Genomic DNA, 23,651 nt, shown 5'->3' with positions numbered 1-23,651 from the left:
TGCCCTTCTTGCATCCACCTATGGATGTGCACACATGGTGTAGCCTCTTGCTCCTGGACAGGCTCTGGGGCACAGCAGTGGGCAGAGAGGACTCAGGGCCTTCTCTCCCGAGGAGGTGAATGCTGCCCTTCCCTGGACCCTCTCAACCAAAGGTCTCAGGAGGCTGTGACAGGCTCAGGTGGGCCGTGCCCCTGCAGGTCAGGTGGGGCAGCTCCAGCCCTCAGCTTTCCTTGGAAGCCAGGGGCTGGGCAGTTCAGTGCCAGGTCACAGAGCTCAGGTAGAGCCACTTCGGCTGACAAGGATGGGCAGTAGCTGCTGCCAGAGTAAGTGGGTGCCAGCAGGACAGGAGATGACCTGTGTTGCCCCTGAGCCCCACGGGTGGCCAGGGCTGCCTCAGGCCCAGGAAGAGCCAGTGCCTCACCCAGCCTCAGCCCAGGGCTGGTGCACAGGGCTCTGGGGCACTAGAGGGAATGAGAGCTGGCCTGTGGTGCTGGGGCTGAGTGACAACCACCTCCCTCAACAGCTCCTCCCTGCCCTGTTCCACCTCAGTGCCTGAGCCACCTGAAATACGATGCTCCAACCAGGAATTACCACAGTGTACCAGGGCCAGGCTGGGAAGAGAACCTTGGGGAGCAGCACAGCTGGGTCAGCTCCCAGAAAAGGAGGGCACCACAGCCCTGAGAAGCAAAGCGTGAATGAAGTTGAATCTGCACCAAGGCAGCAACAGGTGAGCCTTCAGAAATGCTGCTGCTGGGAAAGGGGCCAGCAAGAACACACCACTGGCACTGCCATCATGAATGGCAACATCACTCAGAGGAAGCAACTTCTTGGCCAATCAATATTTATTATTCAAGTCCAAAGACAAAGCAGTTGGAGGCTCACACACACAGCAGTGGCCTGAGGGGGAGGCCTGGCCCTGGAGTCAGAGCAGTGCTGAAAGTGACGCTGGGTCAGGCACCCTTGGAGTGCAGGAGGAGCACAGGAGCTCAGCACAGGTCACCTCACAGCAGACAGGCACCAGAGCGTGCTGCAAGCACAGAGCCCAGGCACACCCATTCCTCTCACAGCCCCTCCTTCCCCCTCAGTTCACAGGATTAGTGTTCTCCTTCCCCAGTGGGCAACACCATCACAAAAAAGGCAGGAGCAGCAAGGATGAACCCTGTGGGGGATGAGGAGCGTTCAGGAAGAGCACTGCAGTTCCTGATGGCAGCTGTGCCCAACAGGCAGTGACCCCAGCGCATCCCCAGCTCACCCTGCTTGTGCCAAACCAGCTTCAGGGCTTCACCCTGGCAAGAGCCGTGGAAGTAACAGTCCATGATCACCTCACAGAACATCGGGGAGCATCATTTTCCAGCTATCTCCAGTCTTAAAACTGCGTTAGGAGCGTGGTTTGCTGCTGCTGAGGCCAATGCTCACATCACCACAGACCCTTTCTATTTCATACATCTCACTCCTGCTGCAGCCCAGCACTGCCCTGTGCTGAGCTCAGCTCCAGCCCTGCTCCCCCAGCCCAGCCTGAGCAGGGCTGGATCGTTGGCCTCAGCAGTGCAAACAGGGATTTGCAAAGGTGTTTTTCAAGGCTTGTGTAAATGAATCCATGCGTGCCCTGGGGCAGCTTGGCCCATGGCAGGACAAGCTCAGATCTAACCACGGCCAGTGCAGGGGCTGCTCCTACACCGTGCTCTGCTCCCAGGTGGTCAGACATAAAAATGAATCAATTTAACAACATGGACATAATCACTTCACCCTTCTTTGGTACAGACACTGGCCACGAGCACTGACTGGGACACTGACACCACAAGCACAGGGCACACAGAGTCCAGGAGCTGCTCAGAGATTCTGTTCTGCTATATAATGAAACAAAAAAAAAGGAAAAAAAAAAAAAAAAAGGCAACACTTCCCAAGAACAGCTCCCAGCCACGTGCCTGGAATTCTTGCTGCTTTTTAAACACACACCGTATTCAGAATTAATTTTATCCTTTGAGAGTCCAGCTGGAAATCACCAGCTACCGCTTCCGCTCGCCCTTCTGTGTTCGTTTCTTCTCCTTCTCCTTCCGCTCCTGCTTGGCCAGCTTGTCCTTCTCCCGCTGCAGTTTATCCTGCTCTTTCTTCTTCTGGAATTCATCCCGCAGCAGCTCCCGCTCCAGCTTCCTGGCATTCAGGACATCCTCCACGTTGGTGTTTCGGAACAGCGCTGGGGTGGGCTAAGGGCCAACAACACTCGGGCTGAGGTGGCGTGGGACAGTGCCTGTGGCACATGGGAAGTTTGTTCTACCTCCCCCTTCACCTTCTGACTCCCTATTTCCTCACCAGGCAGGTAGGGAATTGGGGAATGAAGAATATAGAAAGGAGAAAGAATCTCTGATTGCTTTTCCAGAAAGAGCAGTCAGGTTGAAAAAACACTCCTAGAGAAGGAAGGGTCTGGAGCACAAGTCTGATGAGGAGTGGCAGAGGGAGCTGGGGGAGCTCAGCCTGGAGAAAAGGAGGCTCAGGAGGGACCTTTTCACTCTGCACAGCTCCCTGACAGGAGGGTGCAGCCAGGTGAAGGTTGGGCTCTGCTCCCAGGGAACAGAGACAGGACAAGAGGAAACAGCCTCAAGTTATGCCAGGGGAGGTTTAGGCTGGATATTGGAAAAACTACTTCCTGGAAAGGGTGGCCAGGCACAGGCACAGGCTACCCAGGGCAGTGGTGGAGTCCCATCCCTGAGGGATTTAAGAGCATTGCAGATGTAGCACTTGGGAGCACAGGTCAGTGGTGGCCTTGGCAGTCATGGGGAATGGTTGACTCAATCTGAGAGGGCTTTTCCAACCTTAGTGATTCTAAGTTTTTTTCCTAGAAAAAATGAGATTGCCTACTGGTTCTTAAGACTGATGTGTAGAAATACATGTCAAACCTCTACAAACCTGAAAGGAAGCAAACACACAGAATAAAGCCTGGAGTGGGCTCAGTGCAGCTGTGTGTGACATGTCTGAACACATACATACATGTACATGCCTCTGTGTTTGTGCAGACAGATAGGTGCATACATGTCCCTAATGTAGGGACAAGAATAATTTACATTTCATATTATGTGATAAAATCTGCTTCCATCTTCAATTTGCCAGCTGGGAGCTCAAGAGTCCCAATTCTGAGACAGATACAGGCCCCTTAGTCCTGCCCACCCTGAGTGTTCAGCTGCACCACTGCCTGCCAAGCTTCATTCTTTCCATTTCCCTCTCTGGACACCAATTAACACTACCCTGATGTTGTGGGAGCATTGTCCTTATCAATAAGCATGTTCTATGAAGCTGCAAAAAGGTGGAAGAGAGAAAGAGTGGAGGAGAAGAAAATGAGTGGCAGGGTTGGTGTGAGTGCTGTGCACAGAGCTCATAGATCTGTCATTGTGAGCATGGTCAGGGTACACAGAGAGAAAAAAACAATCCCCAAGCTTAAAAGGTGGCCCTAAAGAAACAGGGAGACCAGCACAGTGAGAGAAGGATGGGAAACCCACCATGGAGGCTTGCCTGCCTGACAAACAGCCTGAGTCACCAGGAATTCAAAGGATACATTTTTCTGATCCAATATTTACTGCTGTCGTTGATCCATCCTGTTCATCCCCACCAGTGAGAGAATTAAGGAAACACAGACATCAGTAATGAACTTGTGCTTCTGTACAGCCACACTTCACTCAAAACACCTCAAATAACAGCCTTATAAAGCCAGGAAGAAGCAGTTGGACTCTCACAGACAAGGTATGCACAGCTCCCACCCTCAGCTCCTGCTGCTCCAGAGCCAGATGTGGTTGCCTACGATTCACTCTGCTGAGCAGGGAAAAGCTCATTTTTCAGCACCACAAAGAGTTAACTTCTAACCCTCCCACTCCACACTTTCTCTGTAAAGGATTATTTCAGCAAATTTCTCCTGGGAAAGCAAGAGAGAAACTCAGCACCAGCTGCTGAGGGACGAGGGCATTCACTGCTCTCCTGCCACACACCCAGGCTGGGCAAAGCATCACAGCTAGTGGGGACAAACACCCTGCCAGGAGCATCTGCTCGCAGTACTCCACAACGAGGAGCTCCCATGCTTTATCCATGGCAGTTATTTTATTGTGAAGGAAGACTGCAAAGCTTCCCCAGCTCTCCCCACCAGGCCCTGCAAAGCTGGGAGGGTGTTGTTCTTGAGGAGGTTTAGAACACGTGTTGCCCCTCAGCAGTGAAGGAAAAGGATATTCCTCCTCGTCGGTCACGTTGGCATACTGGGCCAGGAGTGCAGCCTTCCTCTGTTTCTCCTCCTGGGACACCTCCTTGGGCTTCACCACTATCCTGGCCTGCTTCTCCATCATGCTGGTGATGGCCTGGACCTCATCTGCCAGGAGAGGAATGACAGTGTCAGCCCCCCGCAGACACAGCCACCGAGCCCCTGGTGTCACTCACTGCCTCCTCCCTCTGCAGCTCCAGCCACCCCGTGTCCTGACACTGTCCTGGGGAAATGCACCCACCCAAAGTCCCAGCTAAAAACACCCCCTGAGCTTTTCCCAAGGGCAGTAGTGGTGCTGTCAAAGCCAGCTGCTTTGGGGAATTCCAGCTGGGATCTGGGATAGATGGCGCTGCTGAGGAGCCACAGTGGGGCTGGCTAGGGCCAGTATGGGGCTGACACCCTGATGTGACACCAGTTCTCCCTCCGAGGAGGAATTTCCTGTGCTGCACCCAGCCACCACCAGACACTGTTACTCCTGGAGTAAGGGAAGTTTCACAATGGAACTGGAATCAGTCAGGCTCTGGCTAATGAAAATCCATTTGACTCCAAATCATATTCTTTTCTGCTTCAAAGCAGCTTAGTAAGTTTATTTAAGTATGTACTTAACTCCCATCAAAGAGAAATTCCAAAGGAAAACCTGAAGTGAGGGATCAGTTCCATGCTCTCCCTTTGTTTCCAAGAAAAACCAACAGCTGATTTACCTTTTAACACTGAAATTCCACTACCCATTTCCTAAAATGTCATCTGGGTTTTGACACCAATTTTATTTTAGTCTGTTAATCACTTATCCTCAGGACTCTGTTATTCTGAGTGGATACACACTTCAGAGGGAATTTATCATTTTATGGAACCCCAGTGAAATAATTTCACCCTGGAATTCCATGAACCCAGATACACTGTGCTGCCTTTTTATAACAAGAAAAATCCCTGTGGGTGAGCACTGGCAGGAGCAGGAGAAGCCCAGCAGCAGCTCCAGAAATCCCAGTCACTTGTCCCCAGGAGAAATTTATTTCATTTAATGCATGGAACAGCATTAACTTCTCCCTGTCCCCAGACAAAGGCAAGGGCAGGCCAAGAACAGACTTCCAGGATTTTGGGGGAAAGCCACTGAGCTGCTGTGTCCATGCAGGGGGTGAGGGAGAGGGGGATGCTGGGGCTGATCCAGTGACAAGGGACTTGCTGCCAGAGCCATTCCTGGGTGACACTGGGCACTGACAATGTGCTGTTTGCAACCAGAGGCACCAAGAAAATGCAAAGCAAACAAAAAGCAGGATTTAGCCCAAAGGGACATTCCATTGTCACAGTCTCCTGTCAGGTCTGTGCCACTGCAATGTCACTGATCCTTGCTTGAACCACAAATCCTCCCAGCACAGGGAGCTCCACTGCACCCAGAGCCCTGCACAGGACAAACCTCCCCAGTGAACAAGGACAAGGAGAGGTCTTGGCTCCCAGCTGAGGACAAGGGATGGATTCAGGGAGGGGACACAGGGACAGTGGGGCTGTTTGGGGCTGGGGGAGAGGCAGTGACAGTTTATCAGCAGCCTCACAGAGCTTCCTCCAGCTAGCATTTATGGGAAAAAAGGAGATTTGTAAGGGAAAATGTTGGAAGAGGAAATACAGAGGCATGAGTGGGGTGAGCCCAGCTCTCCACAGGGGCAGCTGCAGTTGTACAAACCAGCTCCTTTCCTGACTGGCACAGACAGAAGCAGCACAGGTTTCTATACAATAACAGCTGCAGTGCCAGCACTGAACAGAGACAGCCCTGGACATGTTGGGAAAGGTTTCTGAAGAAACCACAGAATGGTTTGGGTTGGACCTTAATGATCATCTCATCAGAAAAAAAATCATGTAGAAAAAAAAATAAAAAATATATATATATATATATAAAAACCCCACCAAAACCACACACACAACCCCCCCCCAAAAAAAAAAAAAAAACCCCAAACCAAACAACCACAAAAAAACCCCAATGTCAGACCAAAAAACTACAACAGAAGGCAAAAATCCCCATAAACAAGAAAACAAACAGAAAAAAGCTTTTCCCCTGCAGGATGATGAACCCAAGGAGCAGCAAATGCTGAGGCAGCCCAAAGTGAAGCTGCTCATCCCCATGCCAGGTGAAAGAGTAACTCAGCAGTGGAATGAGAGGCAGGTCACACCTGCAGCCATGGGGCAGTGTTGGTTCAAGTCCTACCAGGACAAACACAAAGTTCCTGTTGAGGTGAGGCCCTGCAGGTCACCCCACACTGAGCACCCCAAGGCACAGCACCCTACCTTCTTTCTCCTCTTTGGCATCAACGACCTGGGAGTCAGACCACCTCTCCACAACTTCCCTGCACACATCATTCAAGAGATCTTCTTCCTAGTAAGGGAAAAGAGACTCCTCAGACTTGGAACAGAGTTGACTGCTTCAAACCAGCACCGGTCAGACAGGAAAAGCAGCAGCTACAAAGGATCTGCAGCCCAGCAGTCAGCTCAGGAATACAGCTTTTCACCCCAAATCTACTTGTTAAACACACACAGGGCTCTGGTTTCTGTGGGATGACACAACCACACCGTGTCTGGTCACTGCACACATGAACAGCTCTGACACACGTGGGTGTCACCACGGTGCCTGTGCAGGAGCCACGGCCCTGCCCACAGCCAGGAGGCCATCAGGGATCTTTGCTCCCAAAGCCTCCTCCCAGCATCCTCCTTCTTCCTGAGCAAGGCCACAGGGAAATGACTCAGTGCCACTCCACATCAAGCTCATTAAAGGGAATAAATGACATGGGATAAAGGGTCAGGGCCAGTGCAGAGCTGGAACCACTGTGGTGGTGCTGAGATCCATCACCTCCCACCATCAGGGACATTCTGGTCCCCTCTGACCTGCCTGGAACATTAAACACGACTTAGAAGTGGCAGAGGGACACATCCCCCTACTCCAGCAGGGGCTCCTCCAGGGGCTGCAGGTGAATCTCTGCCCCAAAATGCATCTCCAGGGGCTGTAGGGGCACAGCTGCCTCACCATGGCCTTCCCCACAGAATCTCGGGAATCTCAGCCACAGTGCGGCTCCTGCTCCTCCTTCTCCACTGACCCCACAGAGCTGTTCCTCTCACAGGTTCTCACTCCTCTCTCCAGCTGTGCTTCTGCAGGTGTTTTTCTCCCCTGCTTAAATCTGTTACTTAAAGGTGCTGAATGTCTTGGAGCTGATTGGCATTTGCTCCGTGGAATGTGGGAGAGCCAAACACCACTGATGGGAGATCACAGACCTCAGAGGCCACCACCAAATACTTCCAACAAACAAGAAATGATGTTGGTTTGGAATTCAGTAAATACAGAGAAAAATTAACCATGGAAAATACAAGTGAGGCAGATTCTGTCTGGCTTAAAAGAGAAAAACTGGACAGAAATAAAACTAGATTTTAAGTTTCTTGATTAGAAATTGTGACATCTGAATAAACTCACTAGTGCAAGACATGATCAGGACTGAGGAACCATGGACATGAGAGCAAATATCACCTGAGGTGTTACCTTATTTTAATAAGGTTTGTAAAATACAAACAAGTGAACACAAAAAAAAACCCCTGTAATTTGTGTATGGAACTAGGAGAAGAGACTTGGCAAGAAAAGCCTGAAATCCACCAAATAAAACACTGTTTCAAAAGGCAATACAGAATAAGCACATAGTCTAAAAATAAAGAAACAAAAAAGAAATTAAAAATGAACAGACTACAAAGAGTAATTACAAAGTCTGAGGGTTCAAGAGACAAAAATATTTTACAGGAATGGCAGATAAATCAACCTGAGCCAGAAACTGCAAATGAGGCTCAACGTGGCTGTGGCAGAGAAGGAAAAGGCTGTGGTGTGACTGGGGCAGCCCTGGGCTCACGGGACATGGGAACCCCAGAGCTGCTCAGTCCTGGCAGCAGCACCACAGAGGGGAACTCAGCACTGAGCAGGAAAGGGGAAACAGGAGAAAACCAGACTGTCAGGAAGGGCAATATCAGCGGCAGGGCCAGCCAGCCCTGCTCACACAGGACACACTTCCCAAGCCTGGAGAGGGCCAGGCACAGTGATGGGGATGGGATGAAGTCTGGTAATTACAGCGTGGTTAATTAACCTCGACTACTGCAGAGCAGCACTTTGCACAGACACCTGGCTCCCTCCCCCAGGATGCACCGTTTGCTTCTCCAGCTCTTCCAGGCTCAAAGCTGCTCTGCCACAGCTGAAGGAGCTCACTGCTGTGCCCCAGGGTGGGCAGGGGACAGGGACGGCAGGGGAGGGTGCTCTGACTTTTAGGAAACCCATCTGGAGTGCTACAGTCAGGGTACAGAAGGAATGGTGTCATGCCTGTGATCGCTGATTGTACCCACCCAGTCCCTGAGTTTTGTGCTCCCACACATTTTGGGAGGAAATCAGCGACAACCACTGAGCAGACAGCTACCAACACCAGCAACACTCATGATTTAACATTTTAAACTATGAAACATCCATTTATGAAAAACCCCGAGACACAGACACTGTAAAAATAATACAAAGAAGATTAGCGAAGAGAAATCCCTCCCTGCACTCTCCTGGCTCCCATCAATCTGGCAGGAGCAGAGGCATGTCCTGCCCATCCTCCAGGCTCACCCGCGGCTGTTCCCGTCCGTCCCAGCCCCAGCCGGACGATTCCTGACAGACAAACGCGTGTGTGAGACACGAGAGCACCGCCCAACACACTCCTGCCAGAGGATTTACTACTGAAAGTCTCTTCTGGAACCCCCCTGGCGCTGCCCAGCTCGCGGTGAGCCCTGAGCGCTGCACACAAACCAAAGGGATCCCCACGAACAGCCCCTTCCCCAGCACGGGCCAGAGCCTCCATCAGCCCCCAGCACGGCCCAAAACCCCTCCCCAGACAACAACACCCCCAAACAAGCAGCGAAACCCCCGCAAGGGTCGGGGCTGGGGGTAAAAAAGCCCCTGGAGGTGTGTGTCCTTCCAGAAAGGGGGGAGCCCGCTCCGGGAAGGGGCTGATCCGCCTCGGGAAGGGGGTGATGCACCCCAGGGCTCCGGGGAGCCGCCCCGCCTGTCCCCCCGCACCCACGGAGCCCTCGCTGCCTTGCTCGCTGCAGGAAGCCCCGGCGGGAGCGGACGGCGAGACCCCGCTGGCCCGGGGGCCGCGGAGGGACCCCCGCCCCTCACCAGGCAGGCGGCCAGGACGGCCCGCAGCGCCTCCAGCCGCTCCTCGTCACTCTCCTCCTCCCGCAGCAGACCCTCGATGTAGGCGCCGTACACGGCGCGGTCCAGCCCCAGCGCGTCCAGCCGCGCTGCGAGCCAGGCCGGGAACGGCGGCGGCTCCGGGAGCAGGACAGGGGCCGGGATCGCGATCGGGATCGGGGCCGCGCCCGCCCCGCCGGGCGCCGCCATCTTGGGCCTTCAGAGGGGGGGGACGGCGGCCGCGGCGGGACAAAATTGTGGCGCCGGCGGGAGCGGGGTCGGGGTCGGTGTGGCCGTGCCCGGACGGGGGTGGCGGGACCGGGCGGGTGACCCGGTGTGCTCGGTGTCCCCCGTGTGTCCCCTGCGCCACCTGCGCCCTTGGCACAGCTTCTCCTTCCCCCGGAGAGCGGTTTGGCGGGGAGCGGCGCGTCCCTGCGCGGCCGCCGTGCGGGGAGGGGCGGGCGGCGGAATTTAAACACGGCCAAGCGGCGGCGGGCTCCCGGCGGCTCCGAGCTCCGGGCAGGACCATGGCGGGCACGGCCTCCCCTCGGCCCCTCCGCGGACAGTCCTTCTACCTGGACCTGCCGAGCGGCCGCAGCGCCCGGGACCTGGAGGAGGCCATCGGGCGGCTCGGTGGGGTGAGCGCGGCCTGAGGGCCGGGAGGGGCCCGGGCCTGGGGGTCCCTGGTAGTGGGGAGGATCTAGGGGGTGTCTTGGGCGGCCCTGCCCCTTTTCTATCTTTGCTCATTTTTTTAATGTTTCCAGATTTTCTGGTTCTCTCCCCGGGCCCCCTGGCAGCCGGAGCCCTGGGGGGCTGCTGGAGGCCGCCCCCGTCCCCCTCTCCGGCCCCTCGGGGGTCCCTGGCTCAGGCCCAGCCTTTCCCTCCCCACGCTGCAGGTGTTTCCCGGCTGCCTGGCCCGGCCAGCGCTGCCGACCAGCGTGGGACCAGCTCCCTGGCCATGGAGGTGCTTCCAGGCAGGGGTGATGCTCACTGGGTGCTGGAAGCGCTTCCCAGGGGCTGGGAACTGGCTGCCACTGCCGGGCACCTCCCAGAGCTGATGGATCAGCTGTTGTGTGGTCATGGCTGCCCCATCACCTTGGTTTGCCTGGCCTGAATGGGGCACATTCTCCAGGTGGTTGTAACCGGTGTGTGGTTCCCCCTCATCGCTGACAACAGCCCGTGGCAGTTTAATTATTTTGGAAAGTTGTGGGACTTCTAAATGGAACTCAACATAGGGTAAAGTAGGGAAATGCCAGCCAAGGTTATTGTCATGGAGCTGTGTGCTTTTTTCATGGTTTTCACAGAAAAGCCATCTGGACCCTTTTCCCTGGGATGCTGTTATTTGGGTGGATCCCTGTGGCATCCTTCATGGCCTCCAGGCTTCCTTGCTGCTGATATTCCTCATCAATTCCTTATATCCTGTCCCAAAACTCTTCAAAAAGTAGTATCACCTCAGTCCCTCAAGCTGGAGCTGAGCATGGGGTTGTACCTGTTGTTCATCTTTCAGTCTCATTATTATTGTGCACAGTTTGATTCTAACAGTTGTTGCTATTTCTTTTCAAGCTCTTTAGCCTCTCCAAGATGATCATCTCATGTAACCTCAAAACTTAAATCCTACAACATACACACATGTAAAATGTTTTAATTCTTGCTGATGCTGCATCCCTTCAGCCCTGATCAGGTGTTGGCTGCACAGACAGGGTGGGGAAGGTGACTTGCACTGTTTTCTCTTTCATGAATTACATCTTCACCCTGAACTTGCTGGTTTCTCCCTGCCCTCCCCTGGATGTGCCACCCACACTTGGGACATCTCTTTCCTAGCTGGGCATCCTCAAGTCTGAGAACCCAGTGCTCCCAGCAGACAGTTACTTCTCTATGCAGCTGCAATAATATTTCCAATTATTATTGGAAATAATTTTAGACTTTGACCTTTCATCTGGTTCCTATCAAACACCATCCTGGCCCTCCCTGTCTGGCATGAGGTCCCCTGGCAGTGGAGCTCTCATTCCTCTTGTTTCTGTAGAGATGATGAACTACAGCACAGCCACTGTCTGTAAAGCAGATCTTTGGCAGCAATATCCAAGCCCAGGTTCTGTGTGTAGTTCAGGACACAGGTAAGGACATCCTGTGGCCTTGGGCTTGCATGTAGCACCATGAACTTGGCATGGGGCTGGTGACACTCTGCAGTGTTATTTGGAAGGGGGAGTTGTGATTTCCTCTCTTCTGTGCTTGCAGCACAGCCTGCAGTGACCCTTGTAACACTTCACACCCACGTCATGGTTTGGGAATCTCCACCTACAGGGATCCTGCAATGGAGCAGAACCAGCCTGTTCAGCAGCTGTGATTTTGGGCTGCCCAGATCTTTTTCTTCCTGAGGGCTTCACACCTGTGCCCTGTGATCCTCTCCTCCTGCACAGATTCTGAGAAGCCAAGTCATTATTGGCTTACAATTCCATTTGTACTGTATTCCAAACAACTTTTGGGTTTCCACCTCTTCTTGGCCTGGTAGCTCCTTTGCAAAGGTGTGTGTATGTGTCTCATCTCTCTGGTTCCCTCCTGCCCTGTTCTCTGTGGAGCTGCTTGCCCAGTTATTCACTTTCTCCTTTATTTTTGTAAAACTTGTTATGTTCTCCTGGGGACAGAGCTCCTCCAGGCTGATCCATGGAGTCCAAGGCCTTTTCCTCAGCTGCTGGGTTTTTTTGAAAGCACTGGGTGAGGAGTAGGTGGTGGTGGCAGAGTTGTGGATGTCTGGGTCTGAAGTTCTGGTGACTACTTGCAGTGAATCTCTAGGGCATCACAGGATCTCCTCCTCTTGGGGACGGCAGTAAGGAATGAGAGAAGGAATGTGGTTGTTTCCAGCAGCCCCTCACTGTGTGTGGGTTGAGCCAGGGGCAGTAGCTTTGTTTAGCAGGGCTCTGTCAGCTCAGGCTCAGACACTTGCAGAGCTGCTCTGTTCTGTCTCTCTGCAGGTGACCGAAAGCTTCCTCAGCAAAGAAATCACCTGCGTGGTGTCCAGCAACAGAGAGGCCAAGCGGGGCCAGGCCAGGGCTCGGGAGGAGAAGCTGAGCAGCCCAACTGCAGAAGGCACAAAATGCAGCAGTTCAGTGCCTGCTGCCCTCAAAGGGAACCCAGCCAGACCTCGCCAGAAGCCTCCCTACACTGTAAGAGCTACAAAGGTTTTGGCCCAAGGGGTCTGTAGGGTAGAATCTGGGGACAGTTTTGGAAGGTGGAGTTGTGCCTGCTGTGAGCAAATATTCTGTGTGTTTTATTCCTGTTTCCCTGGCTGTTCTTATTCATACTCTTGTTCCTTGTGTCTGCTATCACTGTCTACTCAAACGTGCATGTCACAGCTTTGGGCTGTAATCAAGGAAATCTGGAATGGCAGAGGAGGTGGAGGCCTTGGCTGGCCTCCTGAGGGAACAGGCAGGGGTGTGGTGAGAAAAGCCAGAGAAATGTAGGCCAGAGAAAACCATTGCAGTCTCTGGGTACTCACAGACACAGGGCAAGGCCCTTGTACCCTGGGAGGAGATCCATGAGAGCCTCCTGCAGGAAGGGGCTTCTCCTGGTCCCATTTGCCTGTTGGAGCTGGGCTTTCTGCTCACAAATGCTTGTGGCCAAACTCCAACATCCCATCTTGAACGTGGTGTCTGCTGGAAGCTGTGACTGGGGAAAGGCAGCTGCCCCAGTCCAGGCCAGCTTGAGCTTCACCATCTACAGTGGGATACCTGAGCTGCAGAGATTTCTCACAGTTTTTGTCCCTGTCTTGGCTCCCAGGACTGTCCTTTGTCTTACCAAGAGCTGAACCAATCTGCTGAGACCATTGGCTTGAAAATAAGGCTCAGTTCCCAGGATGTTCTTAACCCTGGCCAGCATGCTGGGATGCCTGGAGAGCAGGAGGCTCAGGGTGACCTGATCTGTCTACAACTGCCTGACAGGAGGTTGTAGCCAGATGAGGCTTGGTCACTTCTCCTGGGTAACAAGTGGTGGACAAGAGGAAACAGTCTCAAGTTGTGCTGGGCAGGTTTAGATTGGATGTTAGGGAAAACTCCTTCATGAAAAAGGTTGTCCAACCCTGGCACAGCTGCCCAGGGCAGTGGTGGGGTCCCCATCCCTGGAGGGATTTAAAAACCGTGGATGTGGCACCTGAGGACATGAGTCAGTGGTGACCTTGGCCATGCTGGGGAAGGGTTGGACTTCCTGACCTCACAGAGCTTTTCTAGCCTGAACAATTCCATGACACAGCAGGCAGTTTCCAAGCTAAATTGCTGCTTCCTCTTGGCTCACTCTGGAGCCTTCATTTCACTGCTGGTCGATAATTCCAAGCCTTGGCTGGTGCAGCTGAGTGGTCCTCTCTGCAGTTTGCCTTCCCTGGAAAGGCTCTCTCCACTGGCAGAGATGAGCCCAGCAGAGTGTGGGGATCCCCAGGGATCGTTGTTCTCCAGCTCTTTGCCATGACCTGTTTGTGTTTCCTCTCTCCACAGGCGCTGCTGAGCCGGGGGAAGGAGCTGCTGCACAAGGCCATGAAGAACCAGGTGAGCAGCTTTGGACGGGCTCTGCTGGGGCTGGGTGTGCTCAGAGTTCTGCTGAGCAGAGCAGAAGCAGTGCCAGCCTTCCTGCAGAGCCCCTGCCCTGCTGACAGAGCAGATCTTGGGGCTGGGAAAGGCACAAAGCAGTTGCTTGTGACCTGCAGAATGTTGTGTAGTGCTCCTGGTCACTGCTATTTATGGAGCCGTGTCATCCGGTGTTGTACCTCTAAGGCCTGTCCCAGCCATCTGGGTGCTCAACACAAGAGAATTATTGACACAAGGCCTGTTGTTAGATGAATTTTTAGCTTAAGAACTAAAGTAATGTAGCTGGGGCAAAAGGCTCCCCTGCAGTCCTTTCCCTGAGGTCACAAGTGGCCAGATAAATCTCAGTGCCCACTTAGAAGCTCATGCTGTAGCAGGGATGAAACATTTGCCCTGTTAATTTGGGATAGATAAAGCATGAGTTCAATCCTTTACTGCTGTGCCCTGATTTTCATAAGAGCCATGCAGTGCTGTGTCAGTTGGGCAGCAGGAAGGGCCCTCAGCTCAGTTTAGAGCTGCACGTGGCTGTGCTTTGAGCTGTGCTTTGCCAAACCTCTCTGTACAGGACACCTGCAGTGGCAGCAGCATCCTCGCCAACGCTCGCCTGTGGGGAGTCCAGATCCTGCATGTGGATGGTATCCTTCACTGTGGGGGGCAAGGAGGCTGCTGGTAATGAGGGATTTTGGAGACAGGTGGAGCAGAAGTGATGTAAGGAGAGTAGAACAGAAGGAAGAAATTGCAAGCAAATATCCTGGAGTGATGCCATCCTGGCCAAGGCCAGGTCTGCCCTCAAACACCAGATTTGTGTGTACAGAACGAGCCACTGTCACATTTGCCACAGCAAACACAGGGTACATTGTAATGTACTGAAGGTGGAACATTAGGAAATGTCAATATCTTGGTCAGTACATCAAATTGTTGCAAAAAGACCATTTTTACTAATTAACCTGATAGTACAATCATGATAAGGGCAGGATTTGGTCGGGTTTAATTAGGAAGTGCTGGTGTTTGAGGCACTTCCCATCCCCATGATGGATGGGGAGGGGGTGATGGGAAAGAGAGATGGTGGAACTCTGATACTAATAATAGGTCTAGAGTAAAAGGTTCCTGAGTGTCTGATGACAGTGACATACAGCTGTGCCTGAGCCTGTCTGGATCCTGTCCCTGGGCTCTGCTCGGCCTCTGGGGCTGCCAGACCTCGGGCTCTGCTCTGTGTTCTGCAGAGCTCCTGCCAGTGTCTCCTTCCTGCAGAGCCCCAGCAGCCTCCAGCTCTGCTAGAGAGCAAACAGGGGAGGCTGTCCCTCAAAATGTTCTCTTGGCTTCACCTTGAACCAATCCCTGGGGGAGATGCTCTGCCAGGGGCTGCAGGCTCCAGCTTTTCCCAGTGCCATTGGGGGTGCACCACAGTGTGAGGGGAGCAGCTCCTTTCCCTGGCTGAGCTTTGGCTCTTTGACATCCCACCTGCACAGAAATGTTGTCCTATGCCCAGCAGCTGCTGCGAGCCATCTCAGGAGCAAGGAAGCAGTGCCAGAAGACAGAGGTAACAACTGCAGCCAATTTCAGGAGTTCAGGGTTCCTGGGCAGCTTTGAACAGTTCTTGTAGCAACTTCAGTGCCAGTGGGCCAGTCAGGGGGTGCTGGATCCAATCTGGTGCTTGTGTTAGTTGATGGAGATGAAAAAATTCAAAGAATTTTTCCTGTTATAAAGTTCGGGGTAAATCCAGATGAGAATGAGGCAGCTGTTGGTAAATATCAGCATCCATAGCACAGCTAATACTGACTTTGACCCTAAGGGACTAAGGGTCACTGTTTAACCCCAGGTGGCAACTCAGCCCCACACAGCCACCCTCTGGCATCCTCCTGGGATGGGGAGTGAAGTGGGAGAGAAAAAGTGAGAAAGTGAAAATTCTCTTATGAATTGAGATAAAGATGATTTAGTAGGGAAAGCAAAAACCAAACACACAAGCAAAGCAAAGTGAGATGATGATGTGGCTGGTGTACTGGCCCACCAAAGGATTGGTTAATGCATTGGAGAGGTCAGGGGGAAGGTGGGATGTAAGGACAGGGTGTGGCAGCCTTTCTGTTGTATTTCAACTAACCCTGGGTAACTTGGGAGACAAAATGAGGGGAGGTGCTCTAGGTGGTACAGAAGCTCCAAAGTGGTGGGTGAGGCTGCTGCTCCTCCGGGATCAGTAACTGCAGCTCTGCTTGTGCTGCTCCCATGCTGAATATGTCCCTTTTTTCTCTAGATGAAATGCCCTGCCTCCAGATCCAAAATTCACAAAGGTAGGCCTGGAAGTTGTGCTGCTGTTTATGCTCAGATGTGGAACTGCTTGGAGAAGCCTCATTTAGAATTTGAAATGCATCAAAACCTTTGACAATCCCAAAATATGCCAACTCTTTAGGCAGTTCCCCTTGAATGGGTTCTGTTACTCCTTGTTGGAGTCTGGCTGCAGCCTCCCAGGACAGCTGAGGACTTCTGATTTCACACTGTGTTTAAAAATCCTAAAAACCCTTTGCTGCCAGCTCCCAGAATCCCCAGGCACCTGAAACAGTGCTGCTGCACATTGAATCCAGCAGCTTCAAGGAGGTTTTGAGGAATAATGCATCCTGCAGAGGAGAGTGTGTTCCTCCCAGCCCACTCACTTCTGTTGGGCTGAGATGTGCTGCTGAGACACCGATCTGGGGATGGCGCTTCCCAGGGAGGAGGGAGGAGGAACAGCCAGGTTCTCATCCACAATTAGACAAGAGCCAATTGTGGTGCTGAAATTGGCACTGGTGATGTCAGTTGATCTGTGACTTGTTTGACTCCGTGCGTCGGAGAGCACGGTTTGGAGCAGACTCCAACCCGGATTGTGTGTGAGACACTTGGGAGTTATTTCCCAGCTTGGGGTGGGGGAAGGTGCTGAAGAAAGGCTCAAAAAGCTGTTGGATGTTCAGATTGTGCCTGCAAGCTCTGAGATCTCTGCTGGGCACACTGAGCCTGGCCTGGGGTCCGGCAGTGCCATCGGAGCCATTTGTCACCGCTGGGATCACTCAGGACCTGTGAGCCCATCTGAGCTGGATCTGGGGCCTGCACATGGCCTCTCTCTCACAAGTGCTGAGCATTTGGCAGTGTTGGCATGGAAGAACTTGATCCTGTACTGAAATAGCAGCTTCAGTGACGTAGCAGCACATTTGAGGCAAGCGGAGGGTGAGGCTGGTGAGGACAGGTGGGCTCAGCCTTTCTGGGGAAGGAGGGTGAAATATCTTTGGAAAAAATAGCATTGAGTGCTGGGATCACAAGAAAACAAAACTCCTCGCCCTTCAGAGGCAGGAGAGGCTTGGTTTCAGGGTCAGGCAGATGCCCTGTGGGAACACCTTGGTGTTTATTTGTTTCTTAGCCAGATCAGGACTCAGGTTTCCAAGGTGAGCGTAATGTGAGTGGAACGTACCTGCAGGACAGGAGGGATCTTGGAACCTGCCCTCCCAGCCTGGCTCTGAAAACCTTTTCCCTCAATGCTCTACTGAGGCTCTTCTGCTCTCATCTATTTTATGCCTCCATAGGAAGCAAAGCTGCTGTTTGCCCTCCTCAGGAGCTGAGCAGAGGCCAGACACTGCTCTCAAGTAGTGTCCTGGTGCCAGGCTTGCCTGGGCAGCACCTTGGTTTGTCTCCAGCAGCCCTTGCTGCTTTGACATCACCATCCTGGCCTGAGCCAGGTTCTGCACTTGAGGCAGGGTGAATGGAGGGAAAGGTGCTGGAAGTTGTTGCAGAGCTCTGAGCCAGTGCAGCAGCTGCTGCAGTTCCTGAGTTCCCTTCTCATACTCACTTTGTGAGGGGGTTTGTGTGACAATTCTTGGGGTTGGGGCCAGAAGGGTCGGGGTTAGGGCAGTGGCTGCAAGACTGAGGAGCCATTAAAGATGTGAAGGGATGACTGAATAGTCTTTCAAAAATGGAAATGTCCCGTGGTTGGGCTGCCTGGGGTTTGCTCACCCCACTGCACAGTTTGGGCCAGGGCTGTTAAAGATCACCTAAAGAGCTGTTTTGGCTGTGCTTGGCCACCACTTGGCATTCACCAGTGCCAGAAGTTCTGATGCACTCAGCTCTGGAGCTCAGTTCTGTTGAGGAATGAGTAACTAAGTAGGGAATTTGGCCAGGAAAACTAACCAAGTTTCTCTCTGGCAGGAAAATTGAAGCCCCCTTTTCTGAAAGTTGAAGACCAGAGCAGGTAAATGAGACCTTTCTAAATATCTTACCCTAAAACCTCAGGGTTTCTCCTTCACTGTTCACACAGGGACTGTTCTGCCCATGAGGCAGAGCCTGGCTCCTGTGCAGACCCTGTTCCACACTGGGAAGTTGATTCTCTCCTAGAGGTTTAGAGAAACAATCCAGGTGTCTTGTGTGTCAGGGAGAAGAAAGGTGTTAAACGAGACTTGACAGCAGTTTCCTTCCTTGCTCAGATTCCGTGTGTGATTCTCAGCAGGTCACTTAATCCACCCAAGCCCTCGGCACTGAGGAGTGAGATTGAAGCACGGGAGGTCAGGGCCTGTAACTTGATGACAGCTTTGGGCACAGGGGACCTGATCCCTGTGGTGTTTCTGAGGAGTCTGTAACTCTACCAGCACCCACAGGGCCAATTAATTATTCCAAAGGCAGCATTTAAGGCATCTCAATTAAGAGTCAGATATTGGGGTCTGCATGCAATGAAGTGTGAGGGGAGAAATGTGGTCTGGGAATCAAAACCCTCCTGTGCTGTGGGGTAGCTGGAAATACTGCACTGCTCTGCCATGGGGCAAAAGGTGGAATTTGGGCTGAGCAGGCAAACTTCTGTCCAAAACACACCCCGTTGGGGCTGTTACTGGGAACTGGGTTTAACACTTTCAATGAGAAACGGGAGCTCTGGCACAGCCACAGGAGTGCACTGGGCAGCATCTCATCATAAATGAGGTGGCACTTTGAGCCCCTCCAGGCTCAAGAGGGACAGCTCTGAAGCTTTGCCAGCACTGCCATGAGTCTGATATCCTGATCTGCTGCTTTCAGGCAATTCCAGCCCTTCCATCACCAGTTCCAAAGCTTTCCTGACCTCAACTTCCTGGCACCCAAAAGCTCCAGCCCATTTGAGCCTCTGAAAAGCCTCTCCAATTCCTGCCAAGCCAGGTAGGCTGTAGTTCCTTCTGTGCAAGTGTTTAACCCCACTCCTGCTCACTGCTGGTTCCTGGGATCTGGGAACCACCTACCTTTGGATGTGGGCACAAGGAGCCCTGTCCTGGGTGCTGCTGGTGCTGTTGGGCAGGGTGACCCCAGTGCTGTCCCTTGCAGGGGTGCTGAAGGCTGTGCCCTGCACAGTGCTGGGGGGAAGAGCCCCCGCTCCACACATGTCACCGTGCCCAGGAAAAGGAGGGGGTTTTGTGAGTGCTGCCAAGAGACCTTTGAAGAGCTGCAGAAGGTAAAGGTTCCCCTGGGACCTGGGTCCTTGCAAGAGTTATGGGGGGCACTCAGAGTCTTTGTGAATCATGTCATGCCTGTTAGCACTATGAACTCTTTCAGGAGGAATTGCTGTATCCAGCAGGATCTGCCTCTGAGTAGGAGCATGGTATATCTGTGTGCCCAGCCCAGCAGGTCAGAGCACAGTGGGTTTGAAGGTTGGAGCACAACATGCTCCTCTCTTGGGGTGCAAGAGCCTCAAGGATCACCTTATTACATGATCCACAAGATGAAGAGGCTGTTCCATGGCAGCCATGGGGCACAGGCTGATTGAAAAGGTGGGAGGAGGTTTTTATCTCCTGTGAGGTGCCAAGCATGAGGGCTTTCAGAGCCCAGCTGTTAGTGGCAGACAGTGGTGGTGGTGGATTCTGTTTCCTGCTGCTGGGGAGGCTGTGGGCTGCTCTGTGTTCCCAAACCTGCCAGACACTGGCTCTCTGTCCCTTTGCCCTCTGGTCTGTTAGACTGTGGGAAGTGCCTGTTATTGCAAATTCCCCTCCTGGCAAAGCTTTAAGTGTTGTTAAAGGGCCTCTGCCACCTTCCAGCATCTCCAGAGCCCCCAGCACCAGCGGTTTGCCCAGGACAACTCCCAGTACATCCCCGTGGATCGTGTCATCTCCCAGCTCACCAACAGCTTTGTGGAGTGGTCAGCCAAGTAAGTCTGGGAATCTGGGGACTCCTGCAGCACAAAGGCAGCAGGGTGCTGCATGGCACATTCACGGAATGGGGTTCCTGTGCCTGGGAATCGGAGGCTGAAGCAGGAATAACTTGTAACCTGCCAGGCAAAGCTTAGACAAATCATGGGACATGTTCCTGCATTTCCATGCGTTTTCTCCTCCTGGGAACTCCCCATGGACTCCTAGTGCCTCCTAAACCAGAAAGGGCAGCTGAGCCCACCTCTTCTGTCCCTGTGTCTGACTCAAACCATGCTGCTCTGTAGCCCCCTGTGCCTGGGCACTGGGCTGAGATCCTGACATCCCTTGTGCTGCCCATCCCTGCCAGCAGCAGAGTCATTCTGAGCCTCAGCAGGCTAAAACTGCTTCCCTGCTCCTGAGCAAGGGCTGCAAACACCCTGCACTGCAGGAGAGGTCTCCCTGGGGGTGTGTTGCTGGGGCTGGGTGAGCATTAACTGATGGATGGCTCCTCTCAGGGTGCCCTGGGCCTGCCTGGCTGATGAACGTGTAGTGCCTCAAGCACACAGCACTGGAGGAATCAAGCTGCTGCCAGCAGAGCTGGGAAAGGAAGGGGAGCAGCCTGAGCAGGGTGCTGTGGAACTGGTAATGGATACAGAGCTGGATCATGGCCTGAAGACCAAGGGATGTTCCCCCTGCCTGCCCAGGGACAGGGTCAGAGATCCCAGAGGAGGAGGGGGCTTGTCAAAGCACAGCTCCCTGCAGCTGCCCAGGGGAGCAGGGCCCAGCAGAGGGGTCTGTGCTGCCCATGGCACCGTGGGGGAGGCTGGGCTGGGGGCTTCAGGTTTAGGCTTGGCTCCTGAGCTGGGCTGGGGACCTCGTGCAGTACCTGCTCCTGTCAGAGAGGCAATGGCTTCATCCTTTGAACCTCATACACTGCCTGGGTGTGTCAGCCCCCCTCCCCAGGCACAGCCTACCTCCAGGAAGCGCCAGCTGTGCTCCAGACAGAGCTCCCAGGTGCAAAAGAGGCCCAGGCTGGAGCTGGGTTTTGGCCTCTCCCCTCTGGGTGAGCAGATGGAGCTGGTGGGAGGTGGGATGGGGACACAGGGTGCAGGGCAGGTGTCTAAGCCAGGCCTGCCCAGTGTGGTGGGGGCTGGCAGCCTGCCCCTGGGCACAGAGCTCTCCAACAGACCTCACAGCTCCCTTGCTTTGGATCTGTGCCTGTGTGACAGCCCTGGGGACCCTGTATCCCAGCCAGGATCCCCAGGAGCTGTGGCTGCAGGTTTTGATCCTGGGGAGGCAGCAGCAGCCAGCACTGTCAGCAAGCATGGCTGGAGCAGGGAGAGATCCCAAGGGAAGCAGCGTGGAGGGGACAGTGACAACACACCCAGGAATGGGAGCAGGCCTGGTCTGGAGAGCACAGCGAGCAGGACCAGCTGCCCTGCTGGCTGCCTGCCCTCTCCCACACTGCCTGTGGCTGAAGCCAGATGTTGCTGCTCACTCCGTGTCAGGGCAGCAGAAGAAACAGCCCCTGGAGCTCCCGACGTCCCCAGGCAGGGCACAGAGCGGGCGCGGAGCCCCGGCCTCCTCCCGCCTGCTCCCCGGAGCCCAGGGGCTGCTCATGGCTTCAGCAGGAGCTCCTTGGAGTCACACTGGGATGTGCAGCTGCTCCCCAGCCTCACGGGTGCCAGGGGCCACAGGATTCCGGCTGGGGACGGGGGCTTGCTCCAGCAGACACACGGCAGTGTGAGGGACAGCGGGTACACGGCTCAGCTCTGCTCCGTGCTGAAAGAGTCAGATCTGGCCTGGGCAGGCCCAGAGGACAAGAACTGCAGGAACTGCTGCACAGGGACCAGAGGAGCCTCTTTCCCCATATTTGGGACATTGTTTGGCAGCTAAAACCACCTCCAGGCTGCTCTCTGGACCCTCAGTGGGAGCTGAGCAGGGGCTGGGAAGGGATTTACCAAGGCACCCTCCGTGTCAGGATCCAAGAGTGAGGACAGCACCAGCAGCCTGGGCAGCTCCTGTTGGGAATTGATGGTGATGCAGTGGCTGTGCTGTCCTTGGCTGTGATCTTCCCTCCTCTCTGCTGGCCATGTTCAGAGCCAGCAGCTTCCTCTAAGAAGTCCCCACAGTCTGCTTCCAAGTGCCTCTGGAAGTCTCCCTCCAACAGCAGTGTGCTCTTCGGCCTTCCAGAGGGAGAGCAGAGCCTGTTCCTCCTCACACATAGTCCCCAGAGCTGCAAAGACTTGGGAAAGGAGGGTCATGGGCATGAGATTTGTACTCCTCATGTGGTCTGGGGGTTGTCTTTGAATATTTTCAAGTGGTTTTAACTTGTTTGGGGTTTTTTTACAAACTTAAACTTTGAAATAAAATGGAAGGATGAGATCCTGCTCTACCTTACTGTGGGTGAAATGTGTCTGGGGGCAGGAGCAGAGCAGTAGGGGTTGGGTGGAGGAAGCTTTGCTGGAAGGGGTTCTGTGGGCACCACAATGAAGGGGGCACAGTGGTTTGTGCAGCCCCAGAACATCAGCCCAGCTGTGGTTTGCCAGAGGAGTGTGGTCAGCAGGCACTGAGAAGCTGTTCTACCCAGTGCAGGGGTGGCACCCAGCAAGGAGGGGTATGGAGAAACTGGAGAACATTTAGTAGGAGCCTTCTAGGAGACCTCTCCAGGGCATGGGGCCAAGGGATGGAGGTCAGGGATGGACTGGGCTGGCTAAGAGGATGTTCTGGAGTGTCTAAGAGTAGCCTGTGGCTTCTTGAAGGGCGGTTCCAAGCAGAACAGAGCCAACCCTGCTGTGGTGCCAGGTGTTAAGCTGCTTCCAGGTGCAGGCTGGGAAAAGGAAAGGCTCAGGGCCCAGGAGGGTGGGACAGCCCTGGGCCAGGCACCCAGAGGAGTGGGGTCTGTCTGTCCTTGGAGATGTTCAGTCCTTGAGTGCAGGACAACACTCTCTCCTTCAGCCTCAAAGGGAAGGCTTGAAGTGGGGTCATGCAGTGGGAGCAGGGACTTGGGACACACGAAGCTTCAGAGGTTCCTCCTGAGCTAAATCCTCCAGTGCAGCAGCCAAACTCCAGTTCTTTACCTGCTGCAGCCCCTGCAATGAAGGGCTGATCAAAACTGCAGCAGGAGCTGAGCCCCACTGGACTCAGGGTTCTGCCATGGAGATGTCCCTGCAGCCACAGGCTGTCCCAGCAGGACGGTGATCCCTGGGAGAGAGGGGCTTGGAGCACCAACCAGCCACTGTCCTGGTGTGCTTGGCCCCCTGGAAGGAGTGACCAGCTCTCTGCCCTCAGACAGCAGAGGGGGCCCTGGGGACACAGGGGCCCCTCCAGGCCCTTGGCCTCTGTGACCAGCTCCAGACACTGTGGAGACTGGGATACCTCATGGTCATGGGCTGCCATCAGCAGTTGTCTCACCAAGCCTGGCTCTTCCAGGGAGGGGAAAGGGACCCCCAGGTGCCACCTGCCCCCTCCTCATGCTGACCAATGACTTACACCATGGTGTCCCTGCCCTGGGGGACTGAAACAGCTGCTTCATGCCCCCTTGGGGACCCTGCAGACCTTGGATCAGG

General features: G+C 54.0%; 2 protein-coding genes across 3 annotated transcripts; one reads left to right on the top strand and one right to left on the bottom strand.

Moving 5' to 3' along the window:
- Positions 1 to 824: 824 nt before the first annotated feature.
- Positions 825 to 9,859, bottom strand: CCDC43 (coiled-coil domain containing 43). Its single transcript, XM_086864812.1, has 5 exons — positions 9,405 to 9,859; positions 6,512 to 6,599; positions 4,210 to 4,345; positions 3,548 to 3,603; positions 825 to 2,194 (listed from the first exon to the last, which is right to left on the bottom strand). The coding sequence occupies exons 1-5, from the start codon at positions 9,627 to 9,629 to the stop codon at positions 2,007 to 2,009; spliced, it is 693 nt and encodes a 230-aa protein (XP_086720938.1). The 5' UTR covers positions 9,630 to 9,859; the 3' UTR covers positions 825 to 2,006.
- DBF4B (DBF4B-CDC7 kinase regulatory subunit) lies at positions 9,667 to 22,467 on the top strand. Of its 2 annotated transcripts, none has more exons than XM_086864808.1 (11): positions 9,667 to 10,057; positions 12,389 to 12,580; positions 13,901 to 13,951; positions 14,553 to 14,622; positions 15,457 to 15,527; positions 16,236 to 16,272; positions 18,152 to 18,194; positions 19,007 to 19,123; positions 19,286 to 19,412; positions 19,993 to 20,102; positions 20,598 to 22,467. In XM_086864808.1, exons 1-11 carry the CDS (start codon positions 9,947 to 9,949, stop codon positions 21,976 to 21,978), a joined length of 2,310 nt encoding a protein of 769 aa, XP_086720934.1. In that variant the 5' UTR covers positions 9,667 to 9,946; the 3' UTR covers positions 21,979 to 22,467. The 2 variants fall into 2 exon arrangements, with proteins under 2 accessions (XP_086720934.1, XP_086720933.1); XM_086864807.1 differs by having other exon boundaries at positions 9,946 to 10,057; positions 10,724 to 12,580.
- Positions 22,468 to 23,651: the final 1,184 nt, after the last annotated feature.

The sequence above is a fragment of the Cyanistes caeruleus genome, chromosome 27 (genome assembly GCF_971803275.1).
Source record: "Cyanistes caeruleus chromosome 27, bCyaCae1.hap1.1, whole genome shotgun sequence".
NCBI classification, from domain to species: Eukaryota; Metazoa; Chordata; class Aves; order Passeriformes; family Paridae; genus Cyanistes; species Cyanistes caeruleus.
The sequence above is the reverse complement of the archived record's forward strand: the minus strand, read 5'-3'. Positions and strand labels throughout refer to the sequence as shown.

Excerpts from the sequence above, each read along its gene's own strand:
- CCDC43 (XM_086864812.1), bottom strand. The coding sequence starts at position 9,629 with ATGGCGGCGCCCGGCGGGGCGGGCGCGGCCCCGATCCCGATCGCGATC. Across the intron at positions 6,600-9,404 it reads CCGTCCTGGCCGCCTGCCTG|GAAGAAGATCTCTTGAATGA; the intron begins GTGAGGGGCGGG and ends TTCCCTTACTAG. Across the intron at positions 3,604-4,209 it reads AACGTGACCGACGAGGAGGA|TGGTGGGGATGAACAGGATG; the intron begins ATATCCTTTTCC and ends TAATTCTCTCAC.
- DBF4B (XM_086864807.1), top strand. The coding sequence starts at position 12,251 with ATGAGAGAAGGAATGTGGTTGTTTCCAGCAGCCCCTCACTGTGTGTGG. Across the intron at positions 16,273-18,151 it reads CAGATCCAAAATTCACAAAG|GAAAATTGAAGCCCCCTTTT; the intron begins GTAGGCCTGGAA and ends TCTCTCTGGCAG. Across the intron at positions 18,195-19,006 it reads AAAGTTGAAGACCAGAGCAG|GCAATTCCAGCCCTTCCATC; the intron begins GTAAATGAGACC and ends TGCTGCTTTCAG.